The sequence below is a fragment of the Mustelus asterias genome, chromosome 16 (genome assembly GCF_964213995.1).
Source record: "Mustelus asterias chromosome 16, sMusAst1.hap1.1, whole genome shotgun sequence".
NCBI lineage: Eukaryota > Metazoa > Chordata > Chondrichthyes > Carcharhiniformes > Triakidae > Mustelus > Mustelus asterias.
This window is the reverse complement of record NC_135816.1, coordinates 35,616,043-35,632,914: the sequence shown is the minus strand read 5'-3', so window position 1 is coordinate 35,632,914 and position 16,872 is coordinate 35,616,043. Positions and strand designations below refer to the sequence as shown.

The following is a 16,872-nucleotide window of genomic DNA, read 5'->3' as shown; positions in this document are numbered from 1 at the left end:
GCCCTGGATCCCTGGGCTCTGACCTTCTACATCAGCCAACCATGTGGGACTTTGTCAAAAGCCTTACTGAAATCCAACTACAACTGCACTACCCTCATCTACACACCTAGACACCTTTCTCTGGAGCAGATTGAATTGTCTGAAGACTGCTTATTGTAATAGTGGAGGTCAAGATCAATCATCCATTTGGGATTTCTGGCTGAAGATGGTTATAAACAGTTCAACCTAGTCTTTTCCACTCGTGCTGGGCTCTTTCACTGATGATGGAGGAGTTCATGGAACCTTCACCATTTACAACTGGATGTAGCACTACTGCAAATCTTTAATCAAGACAGAAAGGTTGCAGATGTGCTCAAGGCCAGCACTGGGGAGCACAAGTTACTGTCTCATCAATCTACTCTCAATCATCAGCAGAGCGATGGAAGTGGTCATTACCAAGCTGCACTTAATTCACCAATAATCTGCTCATCGATGCTTACTTAGGGTTCCGCCAATATCACTCAGCTCTACACCTCTTTGGGGTCTCGGTCCAAAACAGGGACAAAAGACCTGAATTCCAAAGACAAGGTGAGGATAGCTGCCCTGAACATCAAAGTAGCATAATAGGGGTCAGGGAAATCAGGGGAAATCTCTCCTCTGGCTGCATATTTGCAACAATACCTAGCACAAAGCAAGGTGGTTGTGATTGTTGGAGGAAATTATCTTAGTATCAGCAGGAATTCCTCAGGGCCAACCTTGTCAGTTGCTTCATTAATGACCTTTCTTCCATCTTAAAATCAGAAGTACAGGTGTTTGCTGATGATTATGTACCTACAATGCATCAAATAATGAAGTAGTACCTGCATTCAGTAAAACCTGACAATGTTCTGGCCTGGGTTGAAGGCAAATAACACTTGCACCACACAAATGCTGGGAGATGATCATCTCAAGGAGGCAGTCTAACCACCTATCCTTTCCATTCAACAGCATTACCATCAACAAATACCCTCCCCACAATCAACATCCTGGGGAATTAACCACTGACCAGAAATTTCCCTGAATCAGACATGTAAATACTTTAGCCACAAGAGCAGGTCAGAGGATGTGTCTTCTGCAGCAATTGACTCACCTCCCGATTTCCCAATGTCTTTCCACCATGTACAGGATGAAAATCAGGATCGTGATAGAAATCACTCCACTTACCTGGATGAATGAAACACTTGAAAACTCCTAATCCATCCATCACCATAAACAATCATTCCCTCCTTCATTGCCGCATGGTGGCTGTGGTGTGCATTATCTACAAGATGCGCTGCAGGAGGTCACTAAGGTTTCTTCTACAGCACCTTCCAAACCTGTGACCGCTACCCTCTAGAAGGCCAAGGGCAGGAGGCCCGTGCACTGTAGGTTTTCCTCCAAATCAGACATGGAATTGACTTGTATCACTGCTCCTTCATTGTTATTAAATCAAAAATCTGGAACTCCTTCGCACTGTTTGAGTACTGCTGCTATACAAATACAGTCATCCAAGAAGATGGCTCATGACCATCTACTCAAAGAAGAATAATAATGGGCAATAAATCCTAGATTTTCCAGTGATGTGTACATCCCATGAATGAATATTTTTTAAAACAGACAACCATGCCTTGCAGCCTTAAGATCGTAAGCTCTGTAATTTCCACACTAAACCTCTTTGCCCTCCTTCAAACCTAGTACTTTGGCCAAGCATTTGGCCATTTGCCATTCAATCTCCTGACGTGTCTCCAAGTCAACTTTTGTCTAGTAACATTACAGTGGATCACTATGAGACATTCTACGCATTTATATATCATTAATGCAAGTTGTGACTGCTGCTGGTGACAACCTAGTCCTTTTGGCCAGAGACTTGCTGAATGACAAAGGATTACATTTGCGGTATTAAAAGAGAGTATCATTGCTGGCAGCCATGTTTTATTGAAGCTAAAATATAAACAATGTGCTGTGTCTGACATTTTACTCAATAAAAAGTACTGAAAATTTTTGCCCCGGTTTCAATGATTATCTTCTCTGCAGTGCTTTTACATATACAGAGTTGGTCAGCATGGATTTAGAACAACTAGCTATTTCGTTCTCTTCAGTCCTTTTTTGAACAAGTGATAGTAAAACAAGACAGATAAGAGCAAACATTTGAAGTGTATGGACATACAAGAAAATGATCCACTTCTTACCTTCCACAGCTCTCTTAAAGAAAACTTTGCAACTGCCACATGTTAGAACACCGTAATGACATCCAGATGCTTCATCTGAGCAAACCAGACAGACTTTGGCAGGTGGCCCCGAGGAGGCAGTAGAGGTGGACGCTGTTGCTGAGCTTCCTTCAGATTTCAGACCAGTACTGGAAGAGAAAGAGTGTTCAGTTCAAATCAAAAGTCAGATTTGGCAAACAGAAATATTCAAATAAATGTTTCAATTTAAACTGTTTCCTGTCAAATTTGTATCACATGCCAATGACATCTTATCTGGCACTGATTCAATTTAGTTCCCTGAAAGGATCACTCCAAACTTTAATATTTAAACACAAAAGCCTTGTGCAAGTTTCACCAAACTATTACTGGGAATTTGCTGGCAGCATTTCAATTCATCTTACAAAACTAATGAAACTTTGGACTTTTCATTTTGAGAATCTCTTTTTCAAAGTTTCCAGTAGCTGTGACAAGTACTGTTTAAGGGAGACCAGGCTGTTGCATCATTTTCTGCTTTCAATGTGTTAAATGAATACTTGCTTTATCTAGTGACCCCAGCACCAATTAAAAGTTGTTTATTTATTAGTCACAAGTAAGGCTTACATTAACACTGCAATGAAATTACTGTGAAATTCCTGTTCTGGCGTTTAAGCACTGTTGTTAATTCCCTATTACCAAATTATCAACTGATTTAAAAGTCAAAATACATTTCATTTCTCTGACATTCCATTCTGTCTGCACTGTGCCTTTCATCAAGTTCAAATTTATTTCCCGACTGATTCTTGAAAGCTGACTTTAAATGAAAAGCAGAACCGGATTATTCTGTAACAGCTATAAATTTATTACAGCCAAATTGTTAAAAATTCTCAGACAATTATCCAAATATCATAAAAGGCAAGAAAAATGGGATGAGATCATAGAATATACATCAACATTTACAGAAAATATATTGCTACTTCATGTAGATTATACCAGTTAGTCTTCATATTGAAGTAGGATGGACACATGCAAGAGGGCATTCAGTACTGAGATGCATACAGAGAAACAGATTACCAAACAAGGGCAAAACATTACCTCTGCCCAACTTCAGCGCAGAAGTAAAAATCTGTTGTTAATTCCATAAACTCTGTTACTCAGAGACCAGGCCATTTCTGAAAACGTCCTTGTTTCTCTCATCACCCACATCCACTGTGTATTCTGCATCTACCCTGGAAAAATTCTAAAGGCACAATCGTACCTGCCGTTCACGCCACGCTCCCGCTAGAGAGAAAAAATCTTTTAACTCACTAATCACTTACATCCTCTGCAGTTTTTCCAAGGCCTTGCCATCCTTCTGAAATTGCAGACAATAATCCAGCTGAGGTCTAATGAGTGATTTATAAAGGTGTAACATGGCTTCCTTGCTTTTATCTTCAATGCCCCTATTTATAAAGTGTTCCTCGGGATAGTGTCCTAGGCCCAACCATCTTCAGCTGCTTCATCAATAATATTCCTCCATCACAAGGTCAGAAATGTGGATCTTGATTGCAATGTTCAGCAACATTCATGATTCCTTAGATACTGAAGCAGCCCATGTCCAAATGCAGCAAAACTGAGACAGTAATTAGGCTTGTGCTGTCAAGTGGCAAGTAACAGTCACGCTACATAAGTGCCAGGCAATGACCATTTCCAACAAGAGAGAATCTAACCATTGCCTCCTGAGATTCAAAGGTATTACCATTGCCGAATTTCCCACTAACAACATCCTGGGGGTTACCATTAACTAAAAATTGAACTGGACTAGCCATATAAATACTGTGGCTACAACAGCAGGTCAGAGGCTAGGCTATGGTAAGTAACTTACCTCCTGACTTCCCAAAGCCCACCCACAGGTCAGGAGTGTGATGGAATACTCTCCATTTGCTTGCGTGAGTGCAGTTCCAACATCACTCAAGAAACCTAGGACAAATCAGCCCACTTTATTGGCACCCCATCCACAAACATTCACTCCCTGTACCATCAACATGAAGATGGTACACAATTGTAAGATGCATTGCAGAAACGCACCAAGACTCTTGGACAACACCTTAAAAAAACCACAACTACTACCATCTAGAGGGACAAGGGCAGCAGACACATAGAAACATCACCACCTGGAATTTCCTCTCCAAGCCACACATCATCCAGACTTGGAAGTACATCACCGTGCCTTCACGGTTGCTGAGTCACAATTCTGGAACTCTCCCTAACACCGTGGGTGCACCTACATCACACAGACTGCAATGGTTCAAGAAGGCAGCTCACCACAACCATCTTCTCAAGGGCAATTAGAGTTGGGCAATAAATGTGGCCCAGCCAGCGACCCTCACATTCCACAAATGAATTATTATAAACCCCATAAGCTTTGAGTTACCTTAACTTTCCCTGTCACCATGAATATGCACCTGCAAGTCTCTCTGAAAATTGTACTATTTAGATTATATTTCCTCACCATGTTATTTCTCCCAAAGTGCATCACCTCACACATCCCCATTAAATTATATCTGATGTGTTCACTAATTTAGGACTAATTTAGGGTAGGACTAATTTAAATGTGGATTAAAGGATCAAAGGTAGGGTTCTGAAGACTGTGGAGGAACAGAGAGATCTTGGGGTCCATATCCACAGATCTCTAAAGGTTGCCACTCAAGTGGATAGAGCTGTGAAGAAGGCCTATAGTGTGTCAGCTTTTATTAACAGGGGGTTGGAGTTTAAGAGCCGTGGGGTTATGCTGCAACTATACAGGACCTTGGTGAGACCACATTTGGAATATTGTGTGCAGTTCTGGTCACCTCACTATAAGAAGGATGTGGAAGCGCTGGAAAGAGTGCAGAGGAGATTTACCAGGATGCTGCCTGGTTTGGAGAGTAGGTCTTATGAGGAAAGGTTGAGGGAGCTAGGGCTGTTCTCTCTGGAGCGGAGGAGGCTGAGGGGAGACTTAATAGAGGTTTATAAAATGATGAAGGGGATAGATAGAGTGAACGTTCAAAGACTATTTCCTCGGGTGGATGGAGCTATTACAAGGGGGCATAACTATAGGGTTCGTGTTGGGAGATATAGAAAGGATATCAGAGGTAGGTTCTCTGACGCAGAGAGTGGTTGGGGTGTGGAGTGGACTGCCTGCAGTGATAGTGGAGTCAGACACTTTAGGAACATTTAAGCGGTTATTGGATAGGCACATGGAGCACACCAGGATGATAGGGAGTGGGATAGCTTGATCTTGGTTTCAGATAAAGCTCGGCACAACATTGTGGGCCGAAGGGCCTGTTCTGTGCTGTACTGTTCTATGTTCTTCCATTTCACTAATTATGTCCTCTTGAAATCTTCTACCATCCTGCTCACTACTGACTACCTTGATGAGCTTTGTATCATTTGCAAACTTCAAAATTCCACTCCCTATACTGAAGTTCAGGTTATTTATGCACGGCAAGAAAAACAGACATCTTAATACCAACCTCTGAGGGACCCCACCGCGCAAGTCAGAGAAACATCAGGTCATCATTACTCTCTGCCTATTATCCAATAACCAATTAAATACCCAAGTTACCAGTGTCTCTTTACTTCTATTTTATGAACATATACTCTATCACATGCTTTTTGAAAGTCCATACATTAACATCTATAACACTACCTGTATCAACCCTCTCTGTTACTTCAAATAACTTAACCGGGTTAGTGATTTGCCCTTTACAAATCTAGCTTCCCTCAGAAACCTAGGATGCATTCCATCTGAAACAAAAGCTTGTTAACTTTGAGTAATGTCAATCTATTTAGCATCTGCTTGCTTATTACTTTCATCCTCTCCAATAGCTCAACCTCTTTCTCCTTTAAAAACGTCATCCTTTTTTTTGTGAAGACAGATGCAAAGTGCTCACTTAGTACCTCATCATGTCCTCTGCCCACTTAAGAATTGCTATTTTTGTTCCTAATAAGCGCCACCATTCCTTTAACGATCCTTCCACTTTTTCTGTTCATAAATAAATTTTAAGGTTCTATTTCACATTATCCAATGTTTTTCAAGTTATCTTTCGTCTTTCTTATTTACTTTTTTAATTTATCTGAGCTCTGCATTCTGCCTTGTTTTCAATTGTATTCTGCCTTGCTTTCAGTTGTATTCTGTACATATTTAGTTATTAACCTTTGATTTCTGCTGAATTTTAACTTCTATTTCCTTTGTCAACCAAGAAGCTTTAGTTTTGCATGCCTATTATGAGAAGATTCTTGATTTTTATCCGAACTAAAAAACAGGAAAATTCTACAAGATTGTCAAAGAACTGGCAACAGAGAGTAGACAAGACCAATAAGAAACCAGCTACATAAATTAACCTTGGTTAGACCATACTTGTGCTTCTGTGCACAGATCTGGTTTCCAAGTTGCAAAGGCAGAAGAAGAAAAGATTTACAAGGATGATATCAGGACTGAGGAGGTTCTAAGCATCACAAAAGACTAAACAGGTGGAGGCTCTTTTCTCTCTTTAAAGGTGGCTAAAAGGTGACTGAACACTAGTCTTTAAAATTATGAAGGGGTTTGATAGGGTAGATGGAGGAAATGTGTTCACTTAGGGAATCCAGAAGTAGAGGTCATAAATATAAGATAGTCACTAAAAAAGTCCAGTAAAAAATTCAGGAGAAAACTCTTCTCTCAGTATTTTGAATGCGATACTTGCTACCACAGAGCAGCAGAGTCGAATTGCATAGAGAAATTAGAGGAAAGCTAAGTAGGTACATGAAGGAGAAAAGAACACAAGGAATGCAAGATGATAGTAGAAGCAGGCAGGGAGGAGGTTCCAGTAGTATAAACACCAGACCAGACCAGATAGAGAACCCGATACCCGGCCACTACAGAACTGGATGCTGTGCAGCATATTATGAAGAGCTGGATAATGATAAACTTTTAAATGAACAGAAATCTATTTCTCTCATGTGCATCTCAAAGAATTTCACCTCAAGTTTTTGAGAAGTTTTTCTTAAAAAAACAAGTGTCCATTGAGCTATATAAAAACAAATCTATGTTTTTTGTTTCTGAATTGGGTTATTTGAAAATTATATATAAAGGAAGATAACCTGCTTACTAGAATCTAAATATGATTTTATTACACATTCCATTTGGGCATTATACAAAGCTACTACTAGGCTCTATGTACAAAATGTAATAGATACTACCACCTAATTGATAGTGTCTACAAGTATTCCATATTTCATTCTTATTAATTATATTAAGCAATGGTTATAGATCATTAGTTAGAGCTTGTCAAAAATCAAACATGTTATGCTACAGAATAACCATGAAACTTATAAACATCTCTTCACATCTTTATAACTTTACCGTTCACAGCTCATTAAACATCAAATTCTTCAACACAGAAGAATCATAGTAGTATTTTGAACAGTTGACATGAGACTCTCTCCACTCAAGGATTCTCACTGCAAACTGTATATTTACACTTGGTTTATTGAAATGTTTGTGCCAGCTGTGGAATGAATAAAGCTACAGAGATTTTAAAACAAAAACTGGGTTCTCTTGATAACCCTGCAAGCTCACTCCATGATTCCTGCCATCATAAACAGCTCATTAAATTTTGGCAAAAATTAATCTTCCTGATTAGAAAGAAAACTTGTAATGCAACAAGAAGAATACCCGAATTCAGATGATGGGAAACAGTATGGGCTTGATTTTTCTCTCAGTGATGAACAAATGGTTCCAGACATGCATTACACCCAGAGACTTTCCATGCTATTTTATAGTAGAACTTACTGTAATTAGAGCGCTATTTTGATGCAACAACCTCTAGAGAGGATCTATATGAACAGGGCAATTAGCTATGAATCTCTTTAACCATATTTCCTTAACCAATCCAACTAAAGAATGGTTCCTGAATGAGGAAGAAACCTTTTAGTTTATTTAATGCCAAATCAGATACAGAAATCAAAATAGAGGGAGGAAGAAAGGATTAAGAGAGATGAGAGACAGAAAGAAAAAGTTACAAATGTTTAATTTTTAGTTTTAAAAAATCTTCATAGAATCCCTACAGTGCAGAAGGGGACCATTTGGCCCATCAGGTCTGCACCAACAACAATCCCACCCAGGCCCTATCCATGTAACCCCATACATCTACCCTGCTAGTTCCCCTGACACTAAGGGGCATTTGGCATGGCCAGTCAACCTAACCTGCACATCTTTGGACTGTGGGAGGAAACCCATGCGGAAACAAAAAGAATGTGCAAACTCCACACAGATAGTGACCTAAGGTTGGAATTGAACCCGGATCCCTGGCACTGTGATGCAGCAGTACTAACCACTATGTCACCATGCCGCCCAAATCTATCATTAAAATTTGAAGGAACAGACTCCACACTTGCAAATGATCATTTTCAGTGCCAGGTGTTGCTTTGTAATAATTATGACTTAACACACAATTAAAAATGTACTTGCATTGCAACGAACAGGCCCTAGCCTTTTCTAGTGAGTTTACTGGATATATATCATAGAAGTTCTGCAACCTCACACCCTCTGATGTATTTCAGTGCATAGTCTCTCAGCGAGATATCATATTAGTGGAGCTTTTGGAATATTTGCACAACTGAGGCAGCAATGTCCTGATTTCCATATTTAACAGTTTACTTGTGGATGCAAGACATACCTGTCTGAATTGAGTAATTAATTTCATTGAACTTTGTACATTAAAATCTATCTTGATACAGTTAGGTTTCTTTAATAGAATGTTAATTGCGTCACAGGGCAGATTTGGTAAGAACTTTTAAGATATGGTTTTCAAATTAATTTTAACCAAAGCAATAATAATAAATGCTTCACAGACAACTGTAAAAGCAACAAACCAACTTTTAAAATCTATGTCTGCAAACTAGGTAAGTATTCACTAAGGCAGAAATTTAAGTATCCGACTCAAACTGCCTCAATAGGGGAGACAATAGCATAGTGGTATTGTCAGTAAACTATTAATCCAGAGACTGAGGGTAATGTTCTGAAGACCTGGATTCAAATCCCACGCGGCAGATGCAGAAATTTGAATTCAATGGAAATTGGAATTAAAAGTATAATGACCATGAAGCCATTGCTCATTGTTGTAAAAACCCATCTGCCAACCTCCCTGGTCTAGCCTACATGTGACTCCACTTCCACAGCAATGTGGCTGACTCTTAACTGCCCCCTGAAATGGTCTAGCAAGCCACTCAATTCAAGGGTAATTTGGGATGGATAGTAAATACCAACATCCCTTGAATGAATTTTAAAAAGCTGAAAATTTGACTGCAATATCTTAATTCCTTGTTGCATCATTAACTGCTTGTTCAACCCAACTGCCTTTTTTCTACCTGAACTTCATTTATCTATATGTTCAACTACTGTTATGACCTCTAACATTAGCAGTTGTACGAGTGATGACTTCTCGCTCAAATAAAGAACAAAGAAAATTACAGCACAGGAACAGGCCCTTCGGCCCTTCAAGCCTGCACCGACCATGCTGCCTGACTGAACTAAAACCCCCTACCCATCCGGGGCCCATATCCCTCTATTCCCATCCTATTCATGTACCTGTCAAGACGCCCCTTAAAAGTCACTACCTCCCCCAGCAACGAGTTCCAGGCACCCACTACACTGTGTAAAAGATCTGCCTCGTACATCTACTTTAAACCTTGTCCCTCGCACCTTAAACCTATGCCCCCTAGTAATTGACTCTTCCACCCTGGGAAAAAGCTTCTGACTATCCACTCTGTCCATGCCTCTCATAATCTTGTAGACTTCTATCAGGTCTCCCCTCAACCTCCGTCACTCTAGTGAGAACAAACCAAGTTTTTCCAACCTCTTCTTATAGCTAATGCCCTCCATACCAGGCAACATGCTGGTAAATCTTTTCTGTGCCCTCTCCAAAGCCTCCACATCCTTCTGGTAGTGTGGCAACCAGAATTGAACACTATATTCCAAGTGCGGCCTAACTAAGGTTCTATAAAGCTGCAACATGACTTGCCAATTTTTAAACTCAATACCCCGGCCAATGAAGGCAAGCATGCCGTATGCCTTCTTGACTACCTTCTCCATCTGCATTGCCACTTTCAGTGACCTGTGTACCTGTACACCCAGATCCCGCTGCCTGTCAATACTCTTAAGGGTTCTGCCATTTACTGTATATTTCCTATCTGTATTAGACCTTCCAAAATGCATTACCTCACACTTGTCCAGATTAAACTCCATCTGCCATCTCTCTGCCCAAGTCTCCAACTGATCTATATCCTGCTGTATCCTCTGATGATCCTCATCGCTATCTGCAAATCCACCAACCTTTGTGTCGTCCGCAAACTTACTAATCAAGTCAGTTACATTTTCCTCCAAATCATTTATATAGATTACAAACAGCAAAGGTCCCAGCACTGATCCCTGAGGAACACCACTTGTTACAGCCCTCCATTCAGAAACGCACCCTTCCACTTGTTACCCTCTGTCTTCTTTGACCGAAAAAGAGTTTTAACAACACCAGGTTAAAGTCCAACAGGTTTATTTGGTAGCAAATACCATTAGCTTTCGGAGTGTTGCTCCTTCGTCAGATGGAGTGGAAATCTGCTCTCAAACAGGGCACAGAGACACAAAATCAAGTTACAGAATACTGATTAGAATGCGAATCTCTACAGCCAACCAGGTCTTAAAGATACAGACAATGTGAGCGGAGGGAGCATTAAGCACAGGTTAAAGAGATGTGTATTGTCTCCAGACAGGACAGCCAGTGAGATTCTGCAAGTCCAGAAGGCAAGCTGTGGGGGTTACTGATAGTGTGACATAAACCCAACATCCCGGTTTAGGCCATCCTCATGTGTGCGGAACTTGGCTATCAGTTTCTGCTCAGCGACTCTGCGCTGTCGTGTGTCGTGAAGGCCGCCTTGGAGAACGCTTACCCGAAGATCAGAGGCTGAATGCCTGTGACCGCTGAAGTGCTCCCCCACAGGAAGAGAACAGTCTCGCCTGGTGATTGTCGAGCGGTGTTCATTCATCCGTTCTTTGACCGAGCCAGTTTTGTATCCACCTTGCCAGCTCACCTCTGATCCCAAGCGACTTCACCTTCTGCACCAGTCTGCCATGAGGGACCTTGTCAAAGGCCTTACTGAAGTCCATGTAGACAACATCCACAGCCCCACCCTCATCAATCATCTTCGTCACTTCCTCGAAAAACTCGATCAAGTTCGTGAGACACTACCTCCCCTTCACAAAACCATGTTGCCTCTCACTAATACGTCCACTTATTTCCAAGTAGGAATAAATCCTGTCTTGAAGAATCCTCTACAATAATTTCCCTACCACTGATGTAAGGCTCACCGGCCTGTAATTACCTGGATTATTCTTGCTACCCTTCTTAAACAAAAGGAACAACATTGGCTATTCTCCAATCCTCTGGGACCTCCCCTGTATGTATCACTCATCTGATGAAGAAGCAGCACTCCGAAAGCTAGTGGCTCTTGCTACCAAATAAACCTGTTGCGACTTTAACCTGGTGTTGTGAGACTTCTTACTGTGTGTACCTCCCCTGTAGCCAGTGAGGATACAAAGATTTCTCTCAAGGCCCCAGCAATTTCCTCCCTTGCCTCTTTCAGTATTCTGGGGTATATCCCATCAGGCCCTGTCCACCTTAATGTTTCTCAAGAACCCCAATGCCTCCTGACTCAAACTATCTACATATCCTTTCCCAGGCTCATCATCCACCAAATCCTTCTCTTTGGTGAATACTGACACAAAGTACTCATTTAATACCTCGCCCACTTCCTCTGGCTCCACACATAGATTCCCTCCCTTGTCCTTGAGTGGGCCAACCCTTTCTCTGGCTACCCTCTTGTTCTTTACATATGTGTAAAAAGCCTTGGGATTTTCCTTAATCCTGCTGGCCAATGCTTTTTCATGACCCCTTTTAGCCCTTCTTACTCCTTGCTTAAGTTTCTTTCTACTTTCCTTGTATTCCACACTTGCTTCATGTGTTCCCAGCCTCCTAGCTTTGACAAATGCTTCCTTTTTCTCTTTGACTAGGCTCACAATATCTCTCGTTATCCAAGGTTCCCAAAACTTGCCATACTTATCCTTAATCCTTACAGGAATGTGCTGGTTCTGAATCCCTATCAACTTACACTTGAAAGCCTCCCACATGCCAGATGTTGATTTGCCCTCAAACATCTGCCCCCAATCTACATTCTTCAGTTCCTGTCTAATATTGTTGTAATTAGCCTTTCCCCAATTTAGCACCTTAACTTGAGGACGACACTTATCTTTATCCATCAGTACCTTAAAGCTTACTGAATTGTGGTCACTATTCCCGAACTGCTCCCCTACTGAAAAATTGACCACCTGGCCTGGCTCATTCCCCAATACCAGGTCCAGTAAGGCCCCTTCCCTAGTTGGACTATCTACATACTGTTTCAGGAAGCCCTCCTGGATGCTCCTTACAAACTCTGCCCCATCCACATCCCTAGCACTAAGTGAATCCCACTTATATATGACTCACTTTTCATTGAGATCAATACAAGTTATCTGCAAAATGCCAAACCACAACGTTCAACCAGAGACATCATTGTTGATCACTTAGCACTTAATAAAGAAATTGATGAAATTGCCTAAAGTTGCAAAGAGACTTGTACAACTGCCAATGTTAGAGATCATAGCTGAAAATTCAGATAGATAGATGAAGTTCAGACAGAAAAAAGGCAACTGGATTGAACAAGCTGTTAATGATGGAACAAAGAATTAAGATACTGCAGTCAAATGCAACAGAATCAGCCAGAATTTCTGGATCTGTTTAACTCATGAGTTTTAAGGATGTTCTGCTTTATCATCTGTACAGTATTATTTTGAACTTTAATGGACAGATAGCATTCTGTATTGATGTACTGCAGTCTAAACCTGACCTGAGTAGTAACACTTTTTCTTCCCTGAGTTGGTGGTTGTGCGTTTAAGTCCTATTCCAGAGACACAAGTACAAAATTCATACTGACATTTCATTGCAAGAAGACAACGCTCTGGGAGGAATCTCCTGAGCTACAGACACTGCAACACATCAGGGAAGGGGAAAGTTACCTGGATACTTGTAACAGGAAACAGTCACACCTCTGAGGACAGAGTCTTCTGACTTGGTCAGGGACAGGACAGTGTGACTGTTAGTGAGGCAAGGGAACCCAGAGGGCAGGAGCACACGAGCCCTAGCCTTTGCTTTTGTCCAACAGTTCTGAGGTTCTTTGGTTTGTTTGGATGAGCGTGGGGGCTGCAAGGTGGATGAGCTGGCCGATCATGGCACCATGGTACAGGGAGCCATTCAAGTCAAGAGAACAAAAAGGAATCTGGTGGTAATAGGGCACAGTATAGTGAGGGGGACAGACACTGTTCTCTGCAGCAAAGAGCAAGAATCGAGAAGGTTGTATTTTCTGCCTGGTGCCAGGTTTCAGGACATCTGCTCAGAGCTGGAGAGGAACTTGCAGCAGGAGAGGGAGGATCCAGTCGTCGTGGTCCATTGGTAGAACTAGGAAAAAAGTTCTGCATAATCAATATGAGGAGATAGCACCAAATTAGGAAGCAGAGCCTTGAAAGTATTAATCACTGGATTATTGCCCAAGCCACATGCCAATTGGAATAGGGCAAATAAAATTAGAGGAATGAGTGCGTGGCTCAAAAACAGAATCTGGAGAAGTGAGTTCCAGTTCACAAACATTGCCACCATTACTGGGGAAAGTTGGGTGTCTATCTTTGGGATAGTCTATACCTGAAACCTGTTGTCACTGGTGTTCTTGCAAGCCACATAACTCAGAGTGGAGAGAGGGTATTAAACTAAACAATGGGGGCAAAGGATCCAATATGGGAAGATGTGGTAAATCAAAGTGTAGAGATAAGGCATGAGAGAAAGGTAATAATTTGGGAAATGATAAACAGACCCTGACAGGAAAGGATAGAGGATACAAAGCTAAGAGTACATCAGCAGATTAAGGCTAGAATTTACAAACGTAAAGACACAAAACTAAAGGCTTTGTATCTGAATGCACAGAGCATTCATAACAAAGCAGATGAACCAAGAGCATATGTAGAAATAAATAAGCATGATCTGATAGCCATTATAGAGACATGGCTGCAGGGTGAAGTAGAATGAGCCCTGAATATTGACGGGTATCTGACATTTAGGAAAGACAGGAAGTTACGAAAAGGTTGAGGGGTGGTTCTGTTAAGTAATGATGGTAATAACACAAGAGAGAGGATGATCCAAGTTCCAAGACTAGTATTTTAAACATAAATAGGGGCAATTATGAGGCCACAAAAACAGAACCAGCTAAAGTGAACTAACAAATGAAGTTAAGGGATATGTCAATAGAGATTTGATCTCTATTGTGGCAGACATTTAAAGGGATATTTCAGAATACTGAAAATAAATGTATTCCAATGAGGAAGAAAAAGTCCAGGGGGAGTCTGGCAGAGCTGACTTGGTTTTGTGAAAAGCAAATGATGTTTGTAGAAGGATCATTTCAACCCAAAACATTTACCTTGTTTCCCTCCACTGATGTTGCCCGGGAGCTGGGGAATCTGGCATCGAACAGACTATGCATACAAGTGCTGCTTTGAACATGCTTTCGACCTGTGGTTTGCACTAGTAGTATGGGATCAGGATGATTGCAAACTGTTTGGCGCCAGGCTCGAAACTGATTTTTAGGCCTGCATGCTATTTTCCGGGATTGGCATGGTCTGCGCCAGGCATGGCGAGGTCATAAAAATCACTGCCCAATATTTCTTATTTGCAGACTTAAACACTGAGACCAGTGAGTCATGCAAAAGTAGAGACATACTCATTGCACAAAATCCTACCACTGCACTCTGGATACTCTTCTACTTTGCATATATGCGCCAAAAAGTTGCAACCTTGCCTGCGGCTGGGATTCTCTGATGACACTACAGTGTTGAACGTCAAATTCTCCATTCTTGTTGGCAACGAGGTGGGAATGAACGAGACGAGAGAATCCCACCTATGGTATCTGCGATGCCATTAATAAACTAACACTAAAGCTGAGTCACAGGATCTGACAGTTAATCTAACAAAAAAACACCCTCACCTAAAAAGCAATTTTAAAGAATCAATTTCCTTCAACGTCTTCATTTTGAAAAGCTGCCTTACAGAAAAGCAGAACATGAAATGGAAGCCACACTTGCACAACAGAAGATACTCTTTTATGGTTGTTATGTAGCGATGAAAGCTTTACATTCATGTGCCACATATGATCTTCATAGCATCAAAAAAAAAGCAATTTACTACTCAGGACTAACATTCATTACCGTCTTGAACACTTTCATAGAATCAGACAGAATTGGAGATCATTCAATTCTGTGCTCATTCGTTAAAAGTAGTCTTCAATTTGTCCCACATCAAAAGATTTTCCTTTTCAAATAAATCCAATTTCCTTTTGAAAGTTAGCATCAAATCTTCTTTCATCAATCATCCTTTTAGGTATCACATCTCAGATCACAACAACTCATTCTGTTTTTTTAAAATTCTGATTCTTTTGCCAAGTATCTGGTTATTGATCTTTCTACTCCTAAAAACAGTTCCTCATTTACTCTTGTAAAACCATTCATAATATTAAATTGTCCGCTAATCAGCTCTGCTCTGATCACTTCTCTAGTCTTTCCACATAACTAAGTCCATCATTCCTGATGCCATTCTAGTAAATCTCCTCCCATGGCCTTGGTGTCCAGAATTGGATAATACTCCAATCGAATATTTTATAAAGGTTTAGTATAACTTTCTTACTTTTGTTCTCCATGGCACCATTTAGGGTTACGACCAAAGCAAATAACCTCACAATTCCCTACATTATAGTTCACCTGCCACCTTGTCAGCTGCCCACTTAACCAGTCGATATTTCTTTGTAGTCTCCTTAGTTTGCATTCCACCTTGCCTTACATCCGTAGCAAACCCTTAGATGTATTTCCAAATCATAAATATAGATTGTAAGTAGTTAAGATCGCAGCAATGATCCTTGCAGCACTCCAAATCTGCCAACTTGAAAACGTCATGCTGTTTGCCTGTGCATTAACCAATCATCCATCCATGCTAATAGCTTACTATTACTCCAGGATCAAGGGATGTTTCATGTCAAGCTTTTGTCTGGCACCTTATTGAATTTTCTTTTTTGAAATCCAAGTATACTACATATACTGGTTCCCGTTTATCTACCCTACTAGTAACATCCTCAACAAATAGAATTTGTCACGATTTCCCTTCCATAAAATCATTGTGACTTAGTTTGATTATACTATGATTTTCTAAGCATATTATTAGGAAATCTTAACAATAAGTTTCAGCATTTATTTTGCATCCAACTTTACAAAGGAACATGCTGCCCATGTCATTGTGCAAGAGGAGGTAGATGAGACACTTGATTGGCTAAAATTAATAAAGGGGAGCTATTGAATAAGCTGGTTGGGGTGGGGGCAGGTTTTGACTCTGGTTTTGAAAATGAGATGCACAGTACATGAGAGGGAACCATTTACAATGTTAGCTAACATGGGGGTTAGGAAGGGTGACCAGCAATTCATTAGGAATGCATTACTGGAACATGAAGTGTAACTTGTAAACAAAATCAGTTTGATGAGTTTGTGAGCAAATTGAACAGAAACGTAAGAAAGATG

General features: G+C 40.8%; 1 protein-coding gene across 3 annotated transcripts in view; it reads right to left on the bottom strand.

Moving 5' to 3' along the window:
* LOC144505095 (glucocorticoid receptor-like) overlaps positions 1-16,872 on the bottom strand; it is a 102,276-nt gene that overhangs the window by 33,985 nt on the left and 51,419 nt on the right. For all 3 annotated transcript variants that reach the window (XM_078230907.1, XM_078230906.1, XM_078230908.1), the window contains exon 3: positions 2,187-2,353. In XM_078230907.1, the coding sequence (XP_078087033.1) occupies positions 2,187-2,353 (167 nt within the window). The remainder of the gene's footprint in view (positions 1-2,186; positions 2,354-16,872) is intronic.